This window comes from Taudactylus pleione, unplaced genomic scaffold (genome assembly GCF_031769625.1).
Source record: "Taudactylus pleione unplaced genomic scaffold, aTauple2 ptg000678l, whole genome shotgun sequence".
Lineage (NCBI taxonomy): Eukaryota > Metazoa > Chordata > Amphibia > Anura > Myobatrachidae > Taudactylus > Taudactylus pleione.
The window spans coordinates 3,311,592-3,338,422 of NW_028285080.1; the positions used below are offsets into that span (position 1 = coordinate 3,311,592).

At 38.7% G+C, this 26,831-nt stretch overlaps 1 protein-coding gene across 1 annotated transcript in view; it reads left to right on the plus strand.

Annotated features, from left to right (window-relative positions):
* COL21A1 (collagen type XXI alpha 1 chain) overlaps nucleotides 1–26,831 on the plus strand; it is a 344,603-nt gene that overhangs the window by 133,083 nt on the left and 184,689 nt on the right. The window contains exons 4-6 of the mRNA XM_088455921.1: nucleotides 9,881–10,049; nucleotides 14,957–15,173; nucleotides 18,224–18,397. Coding sequence (XP_088312047.1) covers nucleotides 9,881–10,049; nucleotides 14,957–15,173; nucleotides 18,224–18,397 — 560 coding nt within the window. The remainder of the gene's footprint in view (nucleotides 1–9,880; nucleotides 10,050–14,956; nucleotides 15,174–18,223; nucleotides 18,398–26,831) is intronic.

The window sequence follows — 26,831 nt, forward strand, 5'->3', positions numbered from 1 at the left end:
TATATATACACACACTAACACATACATACACATATATATACACACTAACACATACATGCACATATACACACACTAACACATACATACACATATATACACACACTAACACATACATACACATATATATTCTCTAACACATGCATACTTATTACTTACACTTTTGGGCAAAAGCAGGTTGCTGATGGGGGAGGGCACCTCACATCATTAGGCCCCACCCCTCCGTCGTGATTCACGGTTTGTATGGGGGTGAGGCATACTGCATTGACTCCACCCCCCCATTGTGGTCCGAGAATGAGGAGGGTATTCACTCCATTGTGGGGGGTGTAGTGTGCGCTGTACAGCGGAGGTAGGAGCAGACAGGGGCCCCCTCCTGTTCACAGTGTCTGGGCCCAGGACTCTAGTCCCGGCAGTCCCCCCCCTGATCTTGGCCCTGCAGGCAGGTACTTATCCATCATGCAATACCATCAGGGAGGCATCTTATTGGCTCAAAATTTATTCTGCAGCAGGACAATGACCCAAAACATACAGCCAATGTCATTAATAACTATCTTTAGTGTAAAGAAGAACAAGGAGTCCTGGCTGTGATGATATGGCAACCACAGAGCCCTGATCTCAACATCATCGAGTCTGTCTGGGATTACGTGAAAAAACAGAAGGATTTGAGCAAGCCTACATCCACAGAAGATCTGTGTTTAGTTCTATAAGATGTTTGCATCAACCTCCCTGCCGTGTTCCTTCAAAAACTGTGTGCAAGTGTACCTAGAAGAATTGAAGAATTAATGCTGTTTTCAAGGCAAAGGGTGGTGACACAAAATATTTGTTTGATTTACAGTAGATTTCTCTTCTGTTCATTCACTTTGCATTTTGTTATATCTATGGATTATGGATAACACTGATTTAACTCTCAAAATGGAAATAAAAATTAAACTCTGCTGGCATAAAAAATTTTTTCACCTCTAGTATTAAAAACATTTAATAAAATGCCACAGAAATTATATTGTTACAAAAAAGCAAGGTGTTGGGTATAGAAGGTAGTGATGTGTTTGCAGGGGTAATTAAGGATGACCAATCAGAAGCCTGATATTTATCTTTTGGATCGATATGGGTTCTACATCTTTGTGAAAACACTTAAAAAAACGTGGAAATAAAATTGATCTTTTCCGGGATTGATACTATTTCCACACATACGAAGTTGCATAGTGGGAAAAGGATATGCATGCACAGTTGAAAAGAAATAAGAAATGGTCAAGTATGCGGAGTGGAGCAAGAGATGCTGGCTGGACTTTAAGGTAAGAATATCGCTGCCATAATTGTGTTTTTTGGATAACCAAAAACTCGCGATGCTTTAGACATTAAAATTGATTTTTATATTCACCCATATTTTCCCGAGTTTTACATGCACCTGAGGTATGGTTTTGGATGCAAGGGCTGCAGATGTGCCCACTTTAGAACAAGACGAGGTCACAGGCCCTTCAGAAATGTGACCACATTGTACACTGGGCCTGATTCAGAGGCCTTCGCAAAAAGCGAGCGCTCACTCTGAATCAGGGCTGCCGCTTTTTTTTTGTCTGGCCTCCTGGCCGCTAGCTAAGCTGTGAGTAACCACCCACAGCTTTAGTGGGTGGCCAGGCGATGGTCGCGACCATCACGGACATCGGGCTTGCGACGAGACCCTTGTGGTAGGGTCTCATTCCCGCAAGCCCCAGTGAACTTCCTGGTCTAATAGAGCAGGAAGTTCACTACTGACATCACGTGTGTCAGTATTGAACAATATGTCCTAAGTGTGATGTCAGTAGGGCCGCCCCCAAACGGCAGGCGTTCCTTCGAGAATGCCTCAGTTTGGCTAACCACCCCCCTCCCCGCCTACAAAACGGGGCGAGCTGTCGATCAACATCGACAGCCACCCCATTTGTAGCGAGCCCCGGAGCAAAATAATTTCTCTCTCGCTACAGGGCTTGCACACGTGCAGAGTGCACGCGACGCGTGCTCACTGCTCGGCCATTGATCCGCTTGTGAGCGCAATGCGCTCCAGAGCGGGTCTGAATCAGGCCCACTGTTTCCTTTATGCATTTTATATTTATCATTGATTTAAATTCTGAGATATATCTCATACAGCAGAAACAATCGCTTATATTGACAAAAACAATGTACATTATTAAAACAAGAACACTGGCACGAGCATATTCTGTGCCAGGGAGCTGAAGGGAGCACCAGTCAGTGTGTGTGGGATGTTAGCAAGCAGTCAGTCACAAGCAATTTGCTAAATCCAACAGCCATCATCACTATAATTCGGTATTTGCACCTGCCCCTGTCCACTCACCAATTACCTGTCTATTCAGGACGTATTTCCATCTTTTTCTAAATCAGCATGGGAATGCACTTAACTTACAATGCCCTCGGACAGAATGCCTCTGTCCCACACCAAACTTTCCTTTCAGTCGTAAGCCTCTGGAGATGGCAATAACTGCTAAGAAGTTGTAAGGCTGAAAATGCATATACTGTATATGTGTGCACACAAAGAGCATTGGTAGAGCCGATTTGCACAATCTGACTAACTGAATACTCACTCAGCAGCAGCCCGCCCCTATGTGCATAACATTTATACAGAGAATCTGAGTGAGTAGATCTTGAGATCAATATGACCGAAATGTTCAGAGCTGATCCGCAAAATATTTGCCCTGTCTCCATAATTTGGCCTATTTTGAGAGGACCCTGACCAAACCTCTGACGAGAATGATTTCACCACCGTTGTCCCAGCTATACTCATTCCGTAAAATGTGAATTTACAATTAACATGTGGAATGGCATCCAATAGAATAGCAAAGAAAAAAGCAGAAAGTACAGTATTGCATTGCTGGGAGAAATGGTCTTGATTTTTGTGAAATAGTGATTTCTCTCATCCTGACAGGCAGACAATGAAGTTAGTCAGATAGTGAGGTAGAGCAAATTAGCTAAATGGGAGTACTAAGGGTGCTACTGTAAGTTGCTAATTGAATCTTTGTGTTTGCACCTTCAATATAATATCCATTTCCTAACTAAATTTGGAGTAATAACAATAGATATGTTATTGCTTTTATACAATGAAAATAACCTGCTTCATATTATCTTTCTTAAATAGCTACAAAAATTGCACTTTGTGAAGTACACCACAACTACTATCACTTATTTCAGTATCTTCAATATATCATTCTAATTATGGTAAAAAAATGATGCACAGTAGGAGTGTAAATTATAACACATATCTTTCTCATTATTCAATATTATCCAGTAGGCATACTACTAATTACTGGACTTATATTACTGGTGTAATGTCTTTGTAGCATGGTTGTTTAATAAAACTCATAATTAATATGTAGATCTTATCCATATAAGTGTATAATTCAGTGGTTCCCAGACTGTGCTTCACGGCACCCTGGGGTGCCTCGGGACACTTCCGGTGGTGCCTCAGGTTGGTGGTCCAGCACCAAATCAAATTCTTTATGGTCAATGTAATGTAAATATGTGCACAAACAGAAGTATAAATCTGCCTCCATCACATAACTGAGCCTAAGGATGACAGGTAAGCACAATTTACTTCACTTTACTACTTCACTACATTTTTTTGAGAATTTCTCAATAACAAACTTTTGGCTTAAGGAGGCCATGAAAACAATGCTGATACACTAGGGCGCCCTGATTCAAAAAAGCTTGGGAACCTCTGGTATAAAATTAAATGTGTGCACAATAATACAAACAATCTTTCTATAACGCAAAGATACCAGTGTGATCTTCAAAGGTTCCAGAGGATAATTTAAACTGTCACCGTTTTATTGTTTATAGTGAGCAATGCATTTTGTTTGCTTTTTTTTCTAAACTTAATAGGTTATCCAGATCCTCCCTTTTCGGAAGCAGTTTATGGTCACAGTAAGATCCGTAAAGGTATATTGCACAAACTAGCTTGGTTTTCTGGAATGTGCATGAGCACTTTTTGAAAGAGTTTTAAGCTATGGCAAAATATGGCTCATTTAATAACATATCATTAGTGCATATCTGGTGCTAAACTGTAACTGCAGATTTGACCCTATGTAGTAAAGAAGTTAAAGTTCTAGAACATATTTTTACCATTATAGTAGGTTATTGTGTACAAATCTGCATTTCATTTTGTAACATATTTGCATTAAAAAAGTATCTTAAATGAGCTTTCATTTATGAACAAGTGTCAGTAGCTGCTTTTTGAGTGTTTTCTAAAAGAGGAAACATTTCCTCTTGCTTTCTTATACATACTATTCTATTTTCATTAAAAGGCCATACATGTTACTTTTAATGAAATAAAATAGAAGTGCTGTAATTTTTTTTTATATATGTTGCATGGAAACTCCCTTTGAATACTGAAACATAATAATGTTGCAAGGAATTTAGTTACCAAAACATTGCATTATTAAGATTGCTTGACATGGCTGTTATAATTAATTATTACACAGTGCACTGCTTTTTGGTTGAGTGACAGCTTAGCCTTAAATTATGCTTATGCTTTGAAAGACATGTACTACGGATACAGAGCTGTGAAATTAAGTGAATGAATGAAAAAAAAACAAGAAATATGTCCTATATTTTCTTATCGTAATTATCAGAATTTACAGAACACTGTAAAATTATTTAATATTTAAAAATGTGATGAAACAGTATGCCCATAGGACCAAAGATTTGGTATCTTGATTTTGTAGAAATCATTCTTTTGATACAGTATCATTTTACTGTATGCTGTACCTGTGTTTTCTGTTGCTTCCATTAGTTTGGTTACATTTGGTTTATTCATCAGATGTTCTTTTCTGTAACTTTGTGGCTAGGTTTAAGTGCATTAAAATAAATATACATTGTAAGGGCAATTTTTCATCCAGGGAGAAAAACTAAAAAACTAAAAGTGGAATATACAGAGCAATGTCGGATTGTCACAAATTGATTAAATGAAATAACTGATTATGTTAAAGAGTAAAGAAATTCTAGTACAAAATTTGTTAAGCTTAATGACATATGAAAAAATTACTGAAAATTATATTAAGTACAATGTATAACAGAAAACATGAAAACGTGACAAAAACAATTATTAGAAATAGAGCTTTCTTACAGAAATAAAATAATATTTTAGCAGATTTATTGCAGAAAGGAATATCAATGCATCATAATCATCAAAATATACAGAGATGTAGACTATAACATATAAAAAACAATTTATAATTAATTTAAAAATATTATAAACATACTGCATAGGTGCCTTGTTTCTAAGCCACTGTATAGAGGATGACCACAATATAACATCGAAAATAAATTACTTGTCTTACTAACCAAGCTCTGGTAATCAGTGATCAGTTTATTTAATTTAGACACTACATGGTCAATCCAATTAGGTGCGAACTGCGATTTGCAAGTTGCTATTTTCTCTTCGAATTCGCATAGCGAATTCATTTTGCAATCCAATTAGCAACTCGCACTGAATCATTCAGCCTGAGGGTCTGATTCAGCAAGGATAGCAGTTGCAAAGACACACGCAATCAGTTCATTAATTCGCATTGGGCATGCATCGCAGTGTGTGTGCGTGAACTAGCAGTAGCAATGGGAAATGCAGAGGCTACGCAGACCCTGAGCACAGGGAATGACAGGAAGTGCCATTTGTGGGTGGTGACAGGGGGTTGGTCGGGCGAACTCAGGCGTGCCAGTGCGTTGGGACGGCGTTGCAGGGGTGTGCATAAATTATCCATTGCAATTCCATACTCAGACAGAGGCCTCATAGCGTGACCTGAAGTTAGCAATTCCTGATTGAGGTCTGACCTGCCTTAACTGTGCGTATGGATCCGAAGTTACTCGGTGTTACCGATTATTTCGCTTTGTTGTCTAAGTATACGGATGTGTGTAAGGGGAAGTGGGGGTCCTTATGATAAGCTATGATCGCAATGCGTTTGAAAACATTTCATCGCTAATATTAGCAACCGCAGTGCGTGCATTCTAGCAGAATAGCGATCCTTGCTGAATCAGGCCTTGAATTCGCATCTTTCCATTCGCACCTCCCTGAGGGTGAGAGCAGGAAAGAAAAATCTTTATTTTAAGGTTAAAATGTTGGGACACTGTGCTGAACCGCTTGGACACCCCCTCTAATGACTAATTAGGTAATTGGAAATATCCAATTAGCTTAATTAGTCCAATAATTACATATAATTTTTTGGGGTAAAAAAAATTGTCCTCAAATTACCTCAAAATCAACTTTTTTGTTAGTTTAGGCACCCCAAACTTACTTACAATATTTTTTTAATTGAAAAATAATTGTTTTTTATAATTTTTTTCAAATTTTCAAGGTGCGCTCAAAGTACCCCCAAATCACCTTTTTTCCTATTTTTTTTTGCACTTTTTGTTTAATTCTTTTGAGATTAAACAAAAAAGGTTTTTTTTTATAATTTTCTTGCATTTAAAAAAACAAAAACAAATCAGCCATTTCACACAATTTAAAAACCTACAGTACCTACCTAATGCCCACAAACCGCCTTCTATTTTTTGGAGAAAATAATTTTTGTAGTTACATTGGGAGTACATTAAATAGGGTGCAAGTATATTTTTGTGTCTATAAAGAGCAGTCTTAAAAAATGTTAAAAATACACCTGGTGCAGCCACCTGGAATGTTTAAAACACCTGTCCCATCCATAGGGCCCAGCAAAAAAAATTACATATCATTATTAGGTCGAATTGAGTTAAATAAAAAAAATATTTTCCTAATTAGTCATTAGGGGGGATGTCCAAAGCGCTCTGAACCAAGTTCCCACATTTTTAGACAAAAATAGGGGTTTTTCACATTTTTTCCCCTGCTCTGAGATGGTGAAAACAGTTTGCCGTTTTTTATCTATGGAGTTTTCGCACATGCAAAAACTCCGGCTATATGATTGCACGATACGCATTTTTGTGTGAAAAGTTTGCACCTGCGAACGCTTTCCGCCAAATGTGGCTTATCGCGACTAATTGAATCTCACCCAATATATTAACTAAATAGTTGTTGGTATAAATGTGGGAGGCAGCAGCAAACGTCATACAGCATCTAGACTATTTAAACAGTATGGGGTCAATTCAGTTATTGGAGAGGGCCATAATGTCCTGGTGTTCCGACCATATTTTTGGCACCTCTCGGCAATGGAGATTTTTCTTTGCACTCCATAGAGGAAAATCTGCGATGTTGGTGGTACCATAATAAGCTGTGACGCGCACACATCATGACCACACCATAGTTGTTAATTGAATTGCCCCGTGTCTTAAGTCAAGATGGCAATAGCAGCAAGCAAGAATTATTTTTGCCCATCAAATTGTTTGCATGAAGATCTCTGTTCATCCTGATAGGACAGGCAAATGAATATAGTATGTTTAGCTTTATAAATCCTAATATTGCATATCAGTTACAGTACATATGTAGTTACATTGGTTCAAAACTTGTGCTAGCAGTGTTTATCCAGGGGAACACAAAACAAATCACCAGCGTGGGAGCTGCCAATTTCTCTTCACAGTCTGAAAAAGTCTTTCCTGAATAAATAATATTCTGATTAAATTTCTGGATCAACCACAAAATCTTGTTTATTCTTTCTTTACAATGGGAACACACCATTCCCTTATATAATATGGTTGTACATGTCTGAACCCTTTCAAGTTCTGCTATGCTCTTCTTGTAGACAGATGTCCAAAAATGTACTTCATATGTTCTCTGGTAAGTGACTTATATATCTGTCAAATTATGTTTGTACCGTGAGCATCTATCCTACTTTTAAGGCATCCCAGGATTTTATTATACTCAGAAATTTATTTTATTAGCCTCAGAAATTTATGTTTGACACTAAGTGCTGTCATTCAGCATACTTTAAGTGTATTTCCAAATCATTTTCCATTTGAGATTTCCCCAATTGGTTCCAACAAAGTCTATAAGTAGAAGAACATTACAATGGCCTAAATGCATAAACTTAATCTGGGTACACACCTGACCAATTTGCCAAACAAGACTAGGGACTAGACAATTTTTGAATCTTAAAAACAATTTGTGGAATATTAGGTTTTAACATGAATGCACTACATTTTCAGCCCGATATTCTACCGTCGGGTCCATCAAATGTTGAGCAGCATTCCTCATATCAGGACCTGATGGTTTGGGCCTGACTATCGCCATGTGTGCAGTGTACGCATCAGATACTCAGGCCGAACAGTAGGAAATTTACTTTTCGTCACAATTATTGTATAGTGTGTATCCACCTTTACACTTATCTACATTAGACTTGCTTTCCATTTTCCTGCTAAACTTGTTAATTTGGCCAATTTATGTGGCAGCAATATACTATCATCTTCTATGTTTTTTAAAATTGCATAGTTGCACAGTAATGCTGGCTACACACGGAACAATCTGTACCACCAACGACTTGAAAGATATATTTCAAATATATCTTTCAAAGATATATTTCAGTGAAGTCATCCTGCCACATCTCTGAACAGGCAATGTTGACGATATCGTCCAGATTGGCCTGCATGTACGAACGATCATAGATATCGTTATCGTTCATGCGGGAACGTGCATCGTTGGTCGTTCACTGCATAAAAATTAACGATATGAACGATATATCGTTGAACGATATTGATAGTGTTCATATCATTCAGAGATATCGTGCCATGTGTATGCACCTTAAGATTGAAAAAAAGACACATTTCATGAAATTAATAGTTTCTGAAATTTTATTTACTGTATGTTACTCTGTAGAAAAGGAAAACAAATCCCCTAGGTGTGACCTTGAGGATAATCTCTGTCTCCCAACATGTCAATCTAATAAATTCTCTGGATCAATCAAAACATACATTAGTTGCTGTCAGCTACAAATATGAACATTTTACTTTCAAGCCCATCTAAATGGACACAAATATTATAAAGGACAGGACCCAATACTGATTCCGGTGGAACTGATAACTAACTCAATAATACCCTTACTTTTGTTTTCTACCTACAGTTTACCCAAGTTGTAATAAACTTTGGTTTATTGTCTCACATAACTAATTTAACATGTCCACGGATCCAACTATAGAATTGTGACCTGTCTACCCTCCAAATTGGGTTAAACTTATAAAATACATTGCAGACTATCTTTTCCTTCAAGTCAAACACTTATTTGCAAAAGACAAAAGAAATACCTACATTAATGATAACCCTCAGGGCTGTAACTAGGGTAGTGAGACCAGTGCCATGGGACAGGGCACTGCAGGGCAGGGGGTGCTGTTTGGGCCTGTCAGTTTTCCTGTTTATTATCATTCTCACTTGTAGCTTCCTCTTCTTTTATCCCAAACACTTCCTGGCCTCCCCTATCTCTTACCTGACCCTTCCCCATGAGGCCATGGCCCTTTTTCAGGTGCACTATCTTATATACCTAATTTAAAAAAATGGGAGGGGGGGTGCCAATGCTCTCTCTGGCACAGGGCACCAAAAAGTCTAGTTACGGCTCTGATAACCCTAGCATTATTTTTATGAAATAGAAAACTTTGTATAACTAATATATCAACATCTACAAATGGAGAGCTTGGAGTTTATGTATGTTTATTTATTAACTTTAATACTATGTACAAACTAATTTGAACTTATGTTTACAATATGAATTTTTTACACAATTCTGTTCCATCCCGGGTTATTCCTTTGTATTGAAATTTTATCATATAAAATTAAAAATCTTCTTTCCTTCTATATGCAATTCAGATGAAAATTTGCCAAATATATTTGGCCATCTCTAATCAGATCCTGACTTCAAAAAGTTTGTTTTGTTATTTTAGGCTTGATGATTAGTCACATTTTTATCATTTATAACTTGGGCCACTGACAGTAACTAACTTTCTGTTTGCACTGCAGAATCTGTTTGTCCAACAAGAATTCCAGTGGCAGCTCGGGATGAAAAAGGATTTGATATACTTTTAGGTTTGGGGATGAATAAGAAAAAAGCTAAGAGAGTTGAGGGTTCCATCCCTAAAACTAAAGCTTATGAAGTAACATCACAAATTGATCTTACTGAGTTCACAAGGTAATTCAATCCTACTATGTACGTTATATGAATAATATCATTTGTGAAATATCCCCCTTATCTTCATCTCAATTATTAACTTTTCTAAAATTAATTTGGAGTTTACTGCACTGATTTTTAATTGATGACTAGTCTGATTGTAATCCTTATGCATATAAAAATAATATTTATAACATAAGTCTCTGACTCGTTATGCTTTGGATTTATGGTTAACCCAATAAGATATTTTTTTTATTTTGGAATCCTAAAATGTATTAAACTACATTTTAAAATTACTGTAAAAATGGAAGCTCTTGTGAGAAGGATTATATATATATATATATATATATATATATATATATACACAGTATGGACAAAAATATTTGGCCACACCTGTTAATTATTGAAATGGGGTGTGTCAATCAGACCCGTTACCACAGGTGTATAAAAAGCACCTAGCCATGCAGTCTCCATTTGCACACATTTGTGATAGAAAATGGGTCGTTCTAAAGAAATCAGTGACTTCAAGCGTGGTACTGTGATAGGATGCCACCTTTGCAATAAGGCAGTTTGTGAAACTTCATCCCTGCTGGATACTCCATGGTCAACCATAAGTGATATTATTACAAAGTGCAAGCATTTAGGAACAATAGCAACCCAGCATCGAGGTGGAAGACCACGTAAAATCGGGGTCAACGGGGTCAACGTCTGCTAAGGCACATGGTGTGTAAAAGTCACCAACGCTCTGCTGATTCCACAGCTGAAGAGTTCCAAACTTCCACTGGCATTAATGTAAGCACAAAAACTGTGCATCGGGAGCTTAATGGAATGGGTTTCCATGGCCGAGCAGCTGCATGCAAGCCTCACATCACCAAGTCCAATGCTAAGCTTTGGATGGAGTGGTGTAAAGCACACCGACACTGGACTGTGGAGCAGTGTAAACATGTTCTGTGGAGTGACGAATCATGCTTCTCTGTTTGGCAGTCAGATGGGCGAGTCTGGGTTTGGTGGATGCCGGGAGAACATTACCTGCCTGACTGCATTTTGCCAACTGTTAAGTTTGGTGGAGGAGGGATAATGGTATAAGGCTGTTTTTCAGGGTTTGGGCTAGGCCCCTTATCTGCAGTGAAAGTTGTCATTATCCTATCATTCTGGATATAAATATTTAGATCTAGGAATTGAATGCTCTCCTCACTTATACTATATGCTAACTTCACAACACTAGAAGAAGAGTTGTGTTCTTCTAATAGAGTGCGGAGACCCCTTTCCACCTCCTGCCAGAAGATAAGCAGGTCATCAATAAATCTGTAATACAAGATAACCTCCTTCAACCATGTTCCTTCACTGAACAACAGACGCTGTTCCACATCATGCATGAAGGCGTTGGCGTATGATGGGGCCACATTGGACCCCATCGCACACCCCGCCCTCTGCAAATAGTATTTCCCATCAAAGAGAAAGTAGTTACTCTCCAAAGTGAGCCACAATAGCTGTGTGAAAAATTCTACTGATGGACCTTTGTAAAAGGAGTTATTTGTAATAAGCTTTCTCACCACCTCCACACCTGCATTATGTGGAATGCAGGTGTAGCAGCTGGTTACATCAGCACTATACAAACACAAATTGGCAGGTAATTCCCCCAGAGACTCAAGTGACACCAAAAGGGTAGTTGTGTCCTTCAAATAGGAGGACATCTGTTGTATACAAGGATTCAATAGGGTATCCAAATACACTGATGTGAGCTGCTACAGGGACCCCCATGCAGATATAATAGGACGCCCCGGGGGGTCCACTAAGTGTTTGTGTATTTTTGGTAGAGTATAATATAACAACACCACTGGGTGTGTTACAGTCAGGGCCTTCTGTAATTCCTGTGTAATGGTTTGATGCTGGACCGCCTCTGTTAATAATTGGTCTAGTTCCTGTTTGTAGGAGCTGGTGGGGTCACCATGGAGCAATTCATATGTTGCTGTATCTTGTAACTGTCTCAGGCACTCCTTTTTGTATGTACAAAAGTCCTGCACCACCAAGGCCCCTCCCTTATCCGCTGACTTAATTATGATGTCATTCCTTTGCATTAAATCTCATAGAGCATTAATCTCTTCCCTAGATAAGTTCCCTTTGGTGAAAGAACCTGGGTCCCCAAGGTTACCCTCCTCTTCCAGGAGCCGAGTGAACGTTCTAATTGATGCACTCTGCGTTACTGGATTAAAGCTGGAACGTGGCTGTAATTTCTACAGCTGTAATGGTATTCCAGATTCTGCATCATCATACAGGGTTAATTTTCCAAAGTGATCCTTTAATCGTAAGGTCCGCTCAAAACAAAACATGTCCACCTTCCACTGGAATTAATCAATTTGCTCAGTGGGGACAAATGACAGCCCCTTAGATAATACTTGTTGTTCCATTGGTGACAAAAGGCATGAAGAAAGATTTATCACAGAATCCATTATTTGCATGGCGGTCTTCTGTTTGAGCCTCCTCTGATTCTGTTTCGCCCGCCTCCTTGGCCTGTGGCTGGACTGTACATAATAGAGCGAGCTTGTAACCATAAATGGAGTGTGTTCTCACTTAAAGTGGATGGAAGTTATTCCGTTTCACTAGCGGAGGTACTAGTGTCACCTGCCTCCTTAAATCTATAGAGATCACGCCTTTGTCGCTGAGGGGGAAAATGGTCATTATGTACTCGGGCACTGCTAAGCCAAGGATAGACCCTCCTCTGCTCATAATTGAGCTGAACTTTATATAATTTTTTTTTTTTAAGTAAAAAGCTCCCTCTTGTACTGCTCCATTTGCATATTGAGCTTCTCCACCCAGTTGTTTTTGGGATCATAGGTAAATATGATCTTGTGGTCCTTTTCAAATGTCTCCAGCTTCTCTTTGATAGAGTTAAGCTCCCTAGTGGATTCCTCTATCACCAGTAATAGGAGATCCGTGGAGCACTTGTTCAAAATAGCAATCCACCTTTGGCAGAATGCTACATTGTATCTTCCAATAGTGGGCATGTTTTTAATTCAGAAGCCATGTGGGAGTTGTTTGTTTTTATAATAATCTGAGAGACTAATCCCATGGTACAAAAAGTCTCATTCCTTCTGTCTTAGCTTTAACCACTGACCATATAGAGATTCCACTGTGGGAGCTGAATTACGTGGGCAAGTCGGAGAGGAAATATAAAGAGAGATTGGCACTGCACAGAAGTGTGATTCATCAAGCCATAGAATCGGGTCAGAGTGACCAGCCAGTGGCCAGGCATTTTTCACAGGCTAGATATTGCGTGTCTAACCTGAGGGCTATTATCATTGACCATGTGCCATTCTTAAAACGTGGAGGTAATAGGGGCAGGTGTTTGCTTCAAAATGAATCCACATGGATACATACTCTGGGCACTCTTGCACCCAGGGGTTTGAATGAAACCTTAGGATTACAGTGTTTTTAGTAATGATATTATTGTTAATTGGTGTAAAGATGCTTTGTGGCTTTGTATGTTTTTGGGTAATGTAACATGTAATGTAATGTTGGGGATATATGATTGAAACATACATGGGGCTCAATATTTGGATTTACCTCTTTACCCCTGCTCTTCATTTTGTATTGTATTGTTCGGTATAGTTGCCCGGAGCCTATTGTAGTTAATGTGACAAGGGGTCGAACTTTTGTTCACAATTGGCTATAGGGGGAGTGATGTAGTTAATGTGATGTCCCATGTAAGAGCTGTGTACCAGAATGCCTACAAAACACAGCTGTTTGCAATAATGCTTAGTTAATGTAGCTGTAAACAACTGCATGTGTTGTTAACGAGGTGCTGCTAATGCAGGTTGTAATGTTTTTTGTTGCAAGTTTTTAACATGCATTAATAAGTTGTTGTTGATTGCTTGGCAACCAGGGATTGCGCTCACGGGAGAGGGGGGAGGGGGCAAGGGCTGATGACATCACCAGATGGCGACGTGCTGTCTGGCCGCGCTGCTGGGGATCTTGTCGGCTGGCATCCCACAGGTGAGATGATCAGCAGTGTTAATTGGTTATTGGTGAGGGTATTTAAATGTTGTGTTAGTATTCTATGTACATTCTGCTTGTCCCTGACGAAGGGGTAACTCCCAAAACGTAGGAAATAAAGGATGATTTTACTGTGTGCTGCAAAGTCTCCAGAGTGCCTCCTTATTGGATTCTCAACATTTGGCTGGGACTCACAACCCTGGAGGACACCAGAGCATTTGTTTGATTTTAAAGGAGTGCCGGGTTTGTGAATGATCCGGCACTCCAAAGATCATAAAATAATGGCTTGGGTGCCCTCTGCTAGCAATGTGTGATGATAGATGGACAATGTTTCAGAGCCTATTGGCCCTTTTTTCTGTATTCCTTGAAAAAAGGACCAATAGGCTCTGAACCGTTGGAAATTGTAATACATGTTTGACTCGATGTAAAGTCTTGGAGTGCCACTGCATTTTGTTTATATATACTGTATATATATATATATATATATATATATACATATATATATATATATACATGCACTATATGGACAAAAGTATTCGGATGCCTGACCATTACACCAACAGGGACTGTAATGACACTGTATTCAAATACACATTCTTTAATATGGAGCTGGTCCCCAGTTTGCAGTTATAACAGTTTCCACTCTCCTTGGAAGGCTCTCTCTCTCTCTCTCTCTCTCTCTCTCTCTCTCTCTCTCTCTCTCTCTCTATATATATATACATATGTATATATATATATATTATATATACATACATATATACATATATGATATTTTCAAGGAAAGCAGCAAATATTTTTTTATTTTCCATTTTTCTTGAAAATTCTTGAGTGATGGGTTTACTTTGCACACAGTATTGCATATTTGTACAAAAGAATTATGTTTTTTACATTTTATTTTTATTTCAGAATCTGACAAATGTTTTTTTATTTTATAGAAATGTTTTTCCAGAAGGTCTTCCTCCTTCTTACGTCTTTGTATCCACTCAGAGATTTAAAATCAAGAAGAAATGGGATTTGTGGAGAATAGTTGCTCTTGATGGCACCATACAAGCTGCTGTTTCAATAAATGGAGAAGAAAAGTCATTATCATTTATGACAACCAGCCAAACAAATGACACACAAGTTATCACATTTGTTAAACCTGGAGTTAAGGTAGCTAACAGTACATTATTAACTGTACAATATAATAGCCATGATTGAGCTTCATAAGCATCAAATATTTACTGTACATATTACTCTGTATGCAGATAACCTTCTATAATATGGAGATCACCCTAGCCAGCATACAGTATATTCCATTAATTACACAAGTACATTATTTGGCTCATTTGCTGTATATATAAAATATAAGCAGAAAAATCACAAATTAAAAATCACAAATTATCTGGCTTTGATACTAGTAGGAAATAGATTTTTAATAGTTATTTAAAGATGGCATCAAGTTTTGGTGAATTTGTTCTCATCATGACTGTACATTTGCCTAAAGATTTTACTCTTTATAGCTGATAGAGTTCAACTATTAAAACCCAAACATTATGTACTTAATATTAAGATCCCCCCCTGTTGTTGATCCCATAAGAGGGTGGCAGCAGAATAAAGGTCAAGCGAAAAGGAATTAACTTTATTTAGAAATATTAAGTCTCAGTACCAAAACTGCTAAAATGTGACCTGTAATGCTTTTATTTTTGAGGATGAGCACTATATTGCCCTCAAACGTACATATACACTACCTAGTGTCATGTTTGACTTACGTAACTCCCCTACTGAGGGGGTGAAAGCTGACGTCCTGGGTTGAGGGAGAAATCGGAGGCGTGGGGCCTGTATATACGATCTCCTCATCCACGAATATCGAATGTTGGCGAAACCTGATCAAAGGAGCGGAGTCTAACCTGCTGGGAGGTGTTCACCAGTGACCCCTCCAAGCGGGATATGGGTTTAAGCTGCACCCAGCAGGCAGGTTGCGGCCCTTTGGTCAAGTATCCGATACCCACGGGAATAGAGATAATACAACAATGGCCCAAGAGATATACTTCAGGAAGATGTACAGCTGCACAAGGAGTTGGTATTTGCAATTGTACGCAGGTAAAGGGTTTTTGATGCACTGCTGCACAAAGAGGTGGCACTTGTAACTGCACACAGGCACGGTGTTTTTGACCCACTGCTGCACAAAGAGGTGGCACTTGTAACTGCACTCAACCAAGGTGTTTTGACGCACTGCTGCACCAAGAGGTGGCACTTGTAATTGTAAGTGCACACAGGCAAGGTGTTTTCACGCACTGCTGCACAAGGAGGATGGTACTTGTATGGTACACAGGCAGGATGTTCGGATGCACTGTTGCACAAGGAGATGGCACTTGTATGGCACACAGGCAAGATGTTCGAACGCACTGTTGCACAAGGAGATGGCACACAGGCAAGATGTTCGGACGCACTGTTGCACAAGGAGATTGGCACTTAGAGACTCGAGTGTATCACGATAAGGGAACCTGGAACGAGGTGAAGGCAAATATACGCAAGGTAGCGACAATGTTGCACATGCAACTTTCTGCTGTCCGGAGGCTGGTTATATACCCTGAGGTAGCAGATCATTGGTAGACAGCGTTAGCTGACAACCACCATGCTACCATTGGGAAAAGGATAGTCAGGTGATGAGGACTGTCATGGCTGCGTCCATGATGGCAACCACAGCAACCAAGGCACAGCACAGCTCATGGATTTCCACATGGCCCCTAGGCATAATGCTCAGCGTGCCACTCACTGCCGCACTTGACATCTGACCATACGAGGGATCAGGGGAAGCCAGCACTGGGGTGAGTAACGACTGATCCTAGGCCATAACCTGACACCTACTGTAGTCTTTGCAACCATCCATTTAATTTGGGAATATGCCTACATTGTGGAATTTTTACATTTTCCTCTAATATAGTGCTTGTTTTATTTTGATTCATAAAAAGAATAAACATACAATTACATTAGCAGCTGTTATGAGTTAAACTAATAATATTATAGAAAAAATTACTTAACCTCCAATACTGAGCCTAAGGGTGGGTACACACCTGCACGATATTGACCCAATTTGGCCGATTTAACCAAATCGGAATGTCATATCGGGCATATCGTGTAGTGTATATGCCTGATTTGCGTGCTCCCATGGTCACATGCGTTATTGTGTGATTGGCTGTTCTGCACAGCCAGTCACATGATATCACATGCGGCGCCATACATATTAATGAAGGACGGAACAAGTAATCATTCCATCATTCATTAAATCATGCAATCATGCGATGTCCAGGGTGAAGGCAAATCGATTGCCAGTCGTTTAGGTGTGTACCCACTCTAAGAGATGAATATATATTAAAATACTGGCTTGATAATAAATTTACATTTATTAGTAGCATGTTACAAATAGAAATTAAATTAGAATAATTAATTCTTCCGGGGGCACGGAGGAGACCTGGAGAGACCCAATGGGTGGGGGGATTTGGAGACCTTGCCTCCAAGTGCCAAGGACACTGTTACACCAGTGACTATATAGTTAAGCAAACGCCAGCGTTCAGGTATGAGGACATATGAGCTAAAATGTTCAATTCCATTTTGTGTCATTCTTTGGATCTAGCTCAAGCCATCTAATATTGGCTCTGAAGTTCCAAAAGGTTCAGTTCCGGGGCAACTACAGTTTTCCATTTATAACTGACTTTCCCTCAGTCTGTAGTTCAGCTTCTATGTGCAGGAATCTAATTTACCTCATGTGGAACACTGGCTATCTCAAAACAAGCTGCTTTTGGTCTCTGTTAAAACAGTATTCATACTACAGGTTGAGTCTCCCATATCCAAAATGCTTGGAACTAGGGGTATTTTGGGTATCGGAATATTCCATATTTTGGAATATTTGCATACTATAATGAAATATTTTGGGAATGAGACCCATATCTAAATACAGAATGCATTTATATTTTATATACACCTTATACACACAGGTGTACCTGCAGGTAATTTTATACAATATTTTAAAGAATATTTTTGCCTTAAACAAAGTTTGTGTACATTGAACCATGTACTATATTTGGGACAAAGGTCAAATTGAAAATTTCAAAGTATATGGCACTTGATAAATAATGTTATTTTAACGCAATATAGGTCTCTAAAAGAATGAAAAACTATTAACTTTGAAAAAAAATGTTTTGTCCTTTTCCCTAAAACAGATATTATTTAATGAAAATTGGCATCAAATACGAATTTTAGTTACAGAAGAAGATGCAACTTTATTCATAGATGGCCAAGAAATTGAAACAAGAAAACTATTTCCTGTTATAGGCATCTACATTAGTGGAAAAACTCAAATTGGAAAATACACTGCAAGAGAAGAAACTGTACAGGTGAGCATGGAACTGTGGGCAACACTGAATTTGAGAGACAGCTGATCTAAGATTCAGTAATTAACATAAGCTTGTTAAATCTTCTAACCTGGTATAGTCTTCATTATTCTTACCTATTAATAAATATATATTCTAAAACATTTATGAAGACTGTACTCATTACTAAATTATTTTCAATTGATTTTTTTCAATAGAGAGAATGACACCGTGTAAGTTGTAGAAAATCCATCAGATGATGGGGTTAAATTGTTTTGAAAGCATACAGTGAAATCCTTTATAATGTTTTTATTAAAACATTAGCGAGATATTGATAGAGTGAGATGCTGTGAGAGGGAGAGATAGAGAGTGAGTGGTTAGGAGTGAGAGCAAAAGAGAGAGAGAGCTTGAGAGAGAGCAAGAGCGATTATTCTTTATAATTGACAAAAGTTATACATGTACTCTCATCAAGAGTTAATATTAATAGTAAGGTTATATAATATGCAAGTAATCTTTAGCAAGTACCCTTCTTGTTCATACAGCACATATGTGGTCATTGTACACAGAACTTGAACTATAATGTACAGTAGAACATGGAAGACATTAAAGCAGCCCAGATAGAAGAAATTGTAATAGACTTAGAACCCAGAAGAAGGGAGAACTGACCTCTGTTGATTGTTACAAACTGGATTCTATCCATCCTGACCCCTCTCTTATTTAAATATCATAGAACATTAATAGTATCTTTGAAGTTTGTTGGCTAACACTGTTGTTGTCATTCTCTACAATATTTTTTTTCTGCATTACCAAAAAAACAACCTGTTAGTTTTTTTTTACTGTGACTAGCTAAGACAATATAAATAATTTTGTTACACACCAAATTACTGTCACTATTACTGTCACTAAGTTTCCGAAAGGAGCATAGCACTAGCTGCCTTACTGATTACAGCAATAACTACTTTTAAAACAACATAAAGTAGAACTGCATGTCCTGAAACAATGCCACAACCACACATTCCAGCTACTGTATAGAGAAGGCATGTTCAACTTGACTTTAAAGAAGAAGACTATTTGGTTTAGAATTGGGCAACATCTGGGGACTGCTAAAATCAAATGTATGGTCATTATCTGTGCTTACACTAAAGATGTATGAGTAACTGTGGGAACATTTACAAGAAATGCATTTTGCAATTATTTCGACAAAGTAAAAAGGCATTTAATCAAACATGTTACCAAATTACCATTCTATTTATTTATCTCTGTTCTGTAATTTCTATAGTAAACAATATTAAAATGTCATAACTATAAAAAACATTACTCTGCACACTTAATGCAGCACAAAAACACAATACTAGTAACAACTGTGAAGGTGCAAACAGCTTCTGGTCATGGGAGGATTCAGCAGCTAATACACAAGAGAACTTAGGTGACAAACATCCAGGAACTGATTGGAAGCCAACAGCTCAAGGTCAGTTTATATCAGCTATATTATGGAAACCGTTGCTTTCAGTAGCTACTCACAAATATTAAGCACCTCATGAATGTATATATGGAGGACTACAGCAGATCTCTCAATATTTGCCGCAGTTCCCTGTTTTCGATCGAAAAAGCAGCCCCCATAGATATCTATGGCACCTGATAAACTGCTCTGCATTCAGCTCAGGGATGCAAAGTGTTCTGGAGCTTGGCCCCAGTAGCTAATGCCATCTTTAGATGTTGTTAGCCAGAGTTAGCCAATGTAGTCTATGGGCTACATTACACAAAATGTCCAATAGCGTGTGTTTGGTAAGCACATGTGTGGTCAGAACTCAGAAGTAAATTGAGTGCATTAGTGATCACTTTACTTCTTACACATCGCAGGGATGGGTTTCTCTAACAGCCCCTGTCCCTGCATATGATTTATGGTAAATTCAGGAGAAATATAATTAATTCTTTATTACTGGGATGTGCGGTTATAAGAAAGTATAATGATCAAAACCAAATTCTGATGATTGATAAATAAGCCTCTATGTCTCGTACATGCTGCTTAAACTAGAGGTAGTAATTTTTTTAATCATTAAAATATTCTGATGAAATTACCTGCGTGTAAAGAAACGCGTTAGATAGCCTGGAATTAACTTGGAATCACTAGCATAGTGATAGCAGGGACCCAGAAACAGCCTTTCTACGGTTACCGACACAGGACCGCTCTATTCAAGGAAGAGTATATTATCAGTGCTAACTCAATTCTACCATCAGCGCCAATCCCAATCTGACATATACAGCTGATCGGGCTCCACCTGCCCTACCCAGGTAGAGACGTCGGTGCACACCAACGCTGCAAGGGTAAGCAGCGTGTATATCCCTTAACAAAAACGGTGTACTGGACTCTCACCGGGACAACCTCTGATTAGTGGGTGAGAATTTACACTCTTCTCCATGCACTGATGTGGATACAGCTGACATTAGCTATATACTTCCCCTATTTAAGTGAATACTGTGGTCACTTTTCTATTTATAACAGCAATCCTTTTTTTGTGCAGTGCAATCGGACAGTTTATAAAGAACATTGTGTCCTCCTCTCCAGCTTTGACGGATTCTGGACACTACATAATAAGGAGATGAATGTGTGGTTTATATTCACACATAAAGATTTTTATAGTCTTTGATTGTTATACTGGGACCCATGCATTTTTGTATATGCATACTATTTTATTGCTCGACCACTTTTTTAATAAATGTATCATTATTTGATCTACTTGCACTTGGAATTTATATTTATATATTATATTTAACACTGGCATAGCGCAGTTCATGAGTTGTGTTCTTTCCCTTTTCTGGTTTATTTATATAAAACTGCAGAGTTTTATATTTCTTGAACAGCTGCTTAGCCAGTTTTAAGGAAAACATTGATTTTCTTAATTAGAAGGCAATCAGCGCCGACTGTTTCCATCCTTTGTGAGTGCATTAGTGATCACTTTATTTCTTACACATTGCAAGGATGGGTTTCTCTAAGAGCCCCTTAACCTGCACATGATTTTTGGTAATTCATGAGAAATGTAATTAATTCTTACTGGGATATGCGGTAATAAGAAATTATAATAATCAAAACCAAGTCCTGATGATTGGTAAATAATATTCCTCTATGTCTTGTAAGTGCTGCTTAAACTAGAGGCAGTCATTTTCTTCTGACAATAGTGAGCTGTACATTTTTTTAATTATTAAAATATTCTGGGTTTACTTGATGTTATCCTGTCTCTCACTGTGTTTCATTTTAATATATACAGTCAGGGGTGTAGCATGTAGCCATGGTGCCATGAGCATGTGTTTGCTACCACCCCCCCACCCCCCCAGTGTGCCAGGTAGGGGGTGTGTCAAGCATGTAGGGGCAAATTAAAGGGAAATAAAAATAAACATTAGGGGTAGTATCAAACTAGGACATGGAGGGCTACATATATTCCAACCCACTAGAGTAATTCCCCCAATTAAAAATAAGCCACATAGTAGTGCCCACAATTCACATTTTGCCACACAATAGTGTATTTTATTCATGTTACGCCACAGTAGTGCCCCTTATTCACATTATTTTACACAATAATGGCCACAATGCATGTTATGCCATACATTAGTACCCAATAATTTGCATTATGCTACAGTTTTGGCTATTTTTTCACATGATGCTACACAGTAGTACCCACAGTTCATATTATGCCACAGTAATGTTCATAGTTCACATTATGCCACAGTAGTGCCCTTTATTCACATTATGCCTAACGATAGTGCCCCTTATTTACATTATGCCACAGTAGTGACCCTTTTACACATTATGCCACAGTAGTGCCCATTATACACATGCCACAGTAGTGCCCCTTATTGGCATTTGGCATCAGAGCAGTCAGATATGACCTCACCAGACTCACCACTCAGGTTTCTCCCAGTCATGGGTGCCACAGCCTAGGCTCTCAGCATCAGCACCCAGTTCAGGCCTCCCCTCAGCAGCAGGGATACAGACGCCCTGTTCTCTCCTCCATGGAAACCAGGCCAGCTGACATCAGGGTCAGGTTGGTAGGTGGGACCCACCTCAGAGGTCGAGGTGATGATGGGAGGGGACTGCCTCCTCCCTCCTTTTTGTTATTGCCCATGGCTCCACCCTTCATCCCTTCCGTTTAGCACCTACGCAAAGTACCGCCTCGGGGCTACATATTAATGTATATATAAATACATACAGTGTATAAATTTCTTGCTCTCCCCACTCACTTAGATCTTCTCCTTTCTCACACATATCTCCTCCTCTCAAACAAACACGACAATGCCCCTCATTCAAACCCTGCCACAGCTCTCCCCCTCACAAAGATCTCCTCTCCTCACACAGACCAACCCCCGCGCACACTCATACACACACAGCTCTTCCACTTAACAAAGCTCCCCTCCCTTTACCCACACAGATATTCACCCTTACTCAGATATCCTCTCCCCCTCCTTACTGTTGAAGAGCGCCCAAGATCACCTGCTGATGATCTGAGCCTGAAGCACATAAAAAGATCAGTTTGTCCATACAAGGGGTGTGGTGAGGACAGAGCCACAAGTTTCACTCCGCTCACTGCATCCCCCCTGTCTGGAGGCACTAATTTCTTTATGTGTTTCAGGCTCACCACAGCAGATGCTCCGTCCTTCATCGGATGGCTGATCTCCGGCGCCTGGAGCATGTGCTACACTGGAACCACCCTCGCTATGCCCCTGTATACAGTTAGTCTGAGATCCTCGCAAGTTTGCCTCTAAGGCTATTTAATATAAATGCAGAAACACCAATCTTTTTAGGTGTCCAATGTATTGACTTGTCATAGTGTTACATTTCATGATATATACAGTCACGAAATTGACAGTCACAATGCCGACATTCATAATGGTGATACCAGAATGTCGACATTCTTAGAATGTTGACACTTGGAAAATGTCGACATGGGCAGAATGTTGACTTATGAAATGTCAACATTGCGAAAATATGTCGACATTATAAATAATAACATGGTGAAAGTCGATCTAAAGTACTAAACCCTTTCAAGGTGCACATTCAATTTTTGGCCCTTGAAACTGCCCATGGAAAGTCTGTTTGTGCCTTCATTTGAGAATCCTGTGGAAAGTACACTTAGTAGAAACTGTAAATCCATCACATCAAAGTCCAACCTACTTCTACTTAAAACCACTAACTTCTTCATTCATTTTTTCCCTAAAATACTTCTTTCTTTAGTCTCATATAGGTTGAATTTATTCATGACAGTGAGGAGGCATCATACATTTTTACTTGTCCCTTTTTTGTGTTTGAAGCTATTTATTATGTTGTTCTATGATCAGTGGGAAATTTGCTTTTTCAATTATTTGGATTATTCTCTAAAAGTAGTAATTACAAAGTCATCAAAATTATAAAATGTAAACTGCAATTTGGTTTAAAAGTATTGAATTTGTAATGGAGCTACACTGGAAGAACAGAATATATTTACACCGCTTGGGCCTGCTTCAGAGTTAGGAGCAAATCAAAAAAGGAGAAACCGCTTCTCTACTACTGTATAAACTAGAGATGTGCGCAAACCCCCATGTTTTAGTTTTGGCAAAACCACCCTCAAATGTTTGGTTCTTTTCTGCTTTGGTTTTGGATTTCTTTAAAATTTATAGAAACAGCTAAAATAGTAGTGCGACCAGTGCCATGGCACAGGGCACCGCAGGGCAGGGGGCGCTGTTTGAGCCTGTTCATTTTTCTGTTTATTATCATTATCACTTGTAGCTTCTTCTTTTATCCCCAGCATCTCCTGACCTCCCCTATCTCCTCCCTAGCCCTTCCCCAGGAGGCCATGGCCCTTTTTCAGGTGCACTATCTTATGTCACTATTTAAAAAATGGGGGGGCGCCAATGCTCTATCTGGCACAGGGCACCAAAAAGTCTAGTTACGGTTCTGCTGTTCTGTACAATTTAAATGGGCTCCAACCTCTGTGCAACATGGCTTTGGAAAGGTGCTAATTGCTCCTTTTGTATTTGATCCTAACTCTGAATCAGGCCCATTATGTAGTTTTATAGAATATTTGAGATATTTTTTAGAGTTGTAGAAACAAGAAATTTCAGTATACAGTATATTACTATTTCTAGCCATGTTGGTTAAACTGCACAAATAATTTACAGTAATGACCTGTGGATGATTTCTTATTAGTGGCCAGATATTATCAAACTAAATTATGTTCAGTTGTTCCTAAAAGATTCCAGAAAATACTGATATGTATTGTAAGTACCCTGCAACTTGCTATAACCAATCTCACCCATATTATTTTTAAACATGCATGAATACTTTAGCATGCCCTTAAAACCACAATCCTGTGAGTGATATCCTGTGGGTTCCATTTAAAGGCTTTGTATGGTTGTAAAATATACACTATTAAAGTGTAGTTTTTATTTTTGGACTACCACTAGGATTTAATGTTTTCCTAACAGCGATGTTTGAAAGTCTCCTAGTGTTATTTGCAACCCTTTACACATGTTCCCAAGACATTGGATTATAAAGCAAATTAAAAACTTCTTATTTTTCCATAGAGAAATGTGCAAAAAAGGCACATTAACAAAAATGGCTAGATCCCGCTGCAAAATGGATTTGCATACGACTCTGAATTGACAACTTATTGTATGTGCAATACATACCTTCACATTGGGCTTCATGAGGATTTAGTAGAAGACCCAGCTAAAATTGGCACAGGGACAGTTGTGATGCAAAGTGTTCAAATTATATATTTTTATTGTATGCAGGGAAAATACTGCCGAATTTTGATGCCATACAATAAGCAAAACCTTTTTAACTAGATAATATCAGGTGCTAAAAGATTCTTTAAAAAAATCAAAACCTCTAAACCAAACATTATTTCAATATGTTCTGGCTGTGCTGCAACATCTGACCTATTTCTTTACACATTATACAATGACCTATAAACATATGACAGCAATTAGAGCTGGGACAATAATTCTTTTCTTGCTCAAAGTATCAGCAGGAGGACTGACAGTTACATTCTTTGATCAGTGCATGGAGATACATTAAATGATATATGCCCTGGGCATTGCTATAATGCAGCCAAACCATAGATTTGCCTGGTTTGACTATAGAATATTCAAGTATATCAGAATATATTCATTCTTTTATTGGGGTAAATGTAATAGGCTGTGGCTTTGGGACACCGGTGAATCCCGTGCTAGACTGCCTGATGATTTAAGGTATCAATCTTTTAGTAGGCAAAACAAGGTTGATTTTGCCTATTAAAAGACTGCTACTTTAAAACATCTGGCAGTCTCGCACGGGACTCGCTGATGTCTCAAAGCCGCAGCCTATTACATATACCCCAGGGCATTTATTATCCTGAATGTAATGGACTTACATTTTACCAGACGGTTTTGTCTAATTTCGACAATATATTAAATTTCATTTAAGAAAAAAATCCCCTGTGTGCAGCCCATGCCGATATTCTTCACATCTAATTGTTTTGCATTTGGCGAGTCTCTTCTTTTGGTGTACAATCGTGAGCCATGGGCAATCATATAGGTATGCTTGGCCCTACTGCTGTCTAATGCACCAGGTAGCATGGAAGTTAATTTAAGTCAGACCAGGCCAGGCAATCCAACAGTAATATGTTCTACCTACAGATAGAATTACAATTGTATATTTATGTATCGAGTGTTCTTTTTTATGGGTCTGCCAGTTTGCCGCCCACTCTGATATTTGGTTTTGGACTTCTGACTACTTTTCATTTTGCATGTTCTCACCATGGAAGCACTTGAACACTTATAAATGTTAATGCTTTTCTAGCTGAGAAAATGAAAAAGGCAGCTACAGTATAAGGTGCTAGCTTAATTCTTGGTGTACACAAATAGGTTATTTGTCCAGATCTGATAAGAGCAAACAAGCAATTGTGCCTCCTAAGCAATGTGAGGGAAAGCCAAAAGCCAAAATGAATCACTACGGTAAGCCTATAAGCATGGCAGGAGGGCACTGTACTACCGGGGGGACTCACCTACAATGAAAAACATTTTTTTCCCCAACATTGATGCTTTTCCACCCTACAGGTCGTGGCATAAGAACTAGCATGGGAACATGGGGGAAGATGGTGCATGCACACAGTAGTTTCTCTTTTGCACATGCACGGTGAGGTGCCAAAGTGGCTTCTTGCAATAGGTGTCTGGGCATGGAGGCCACTGTAGAACCCAGTAAGAGTATGTTTTTGGGCTGTAGGAAGCAATTGGAAAACACTGAGGAATCCCACAAAAGCATGAGTAGAACATACAAACTCTCATTCTTGACTTCTAGATCTGGCTCAATATTGTTATGTTTCCTCTACAATGCAGTCTAAAAACTGCATAGCTTTGATAACTACATACAAAAACATCATTCCTAAATAAATTGTGGTAGATTTCACAGATTAACAAGAAATGTACTCGACTGAAAATCACGACA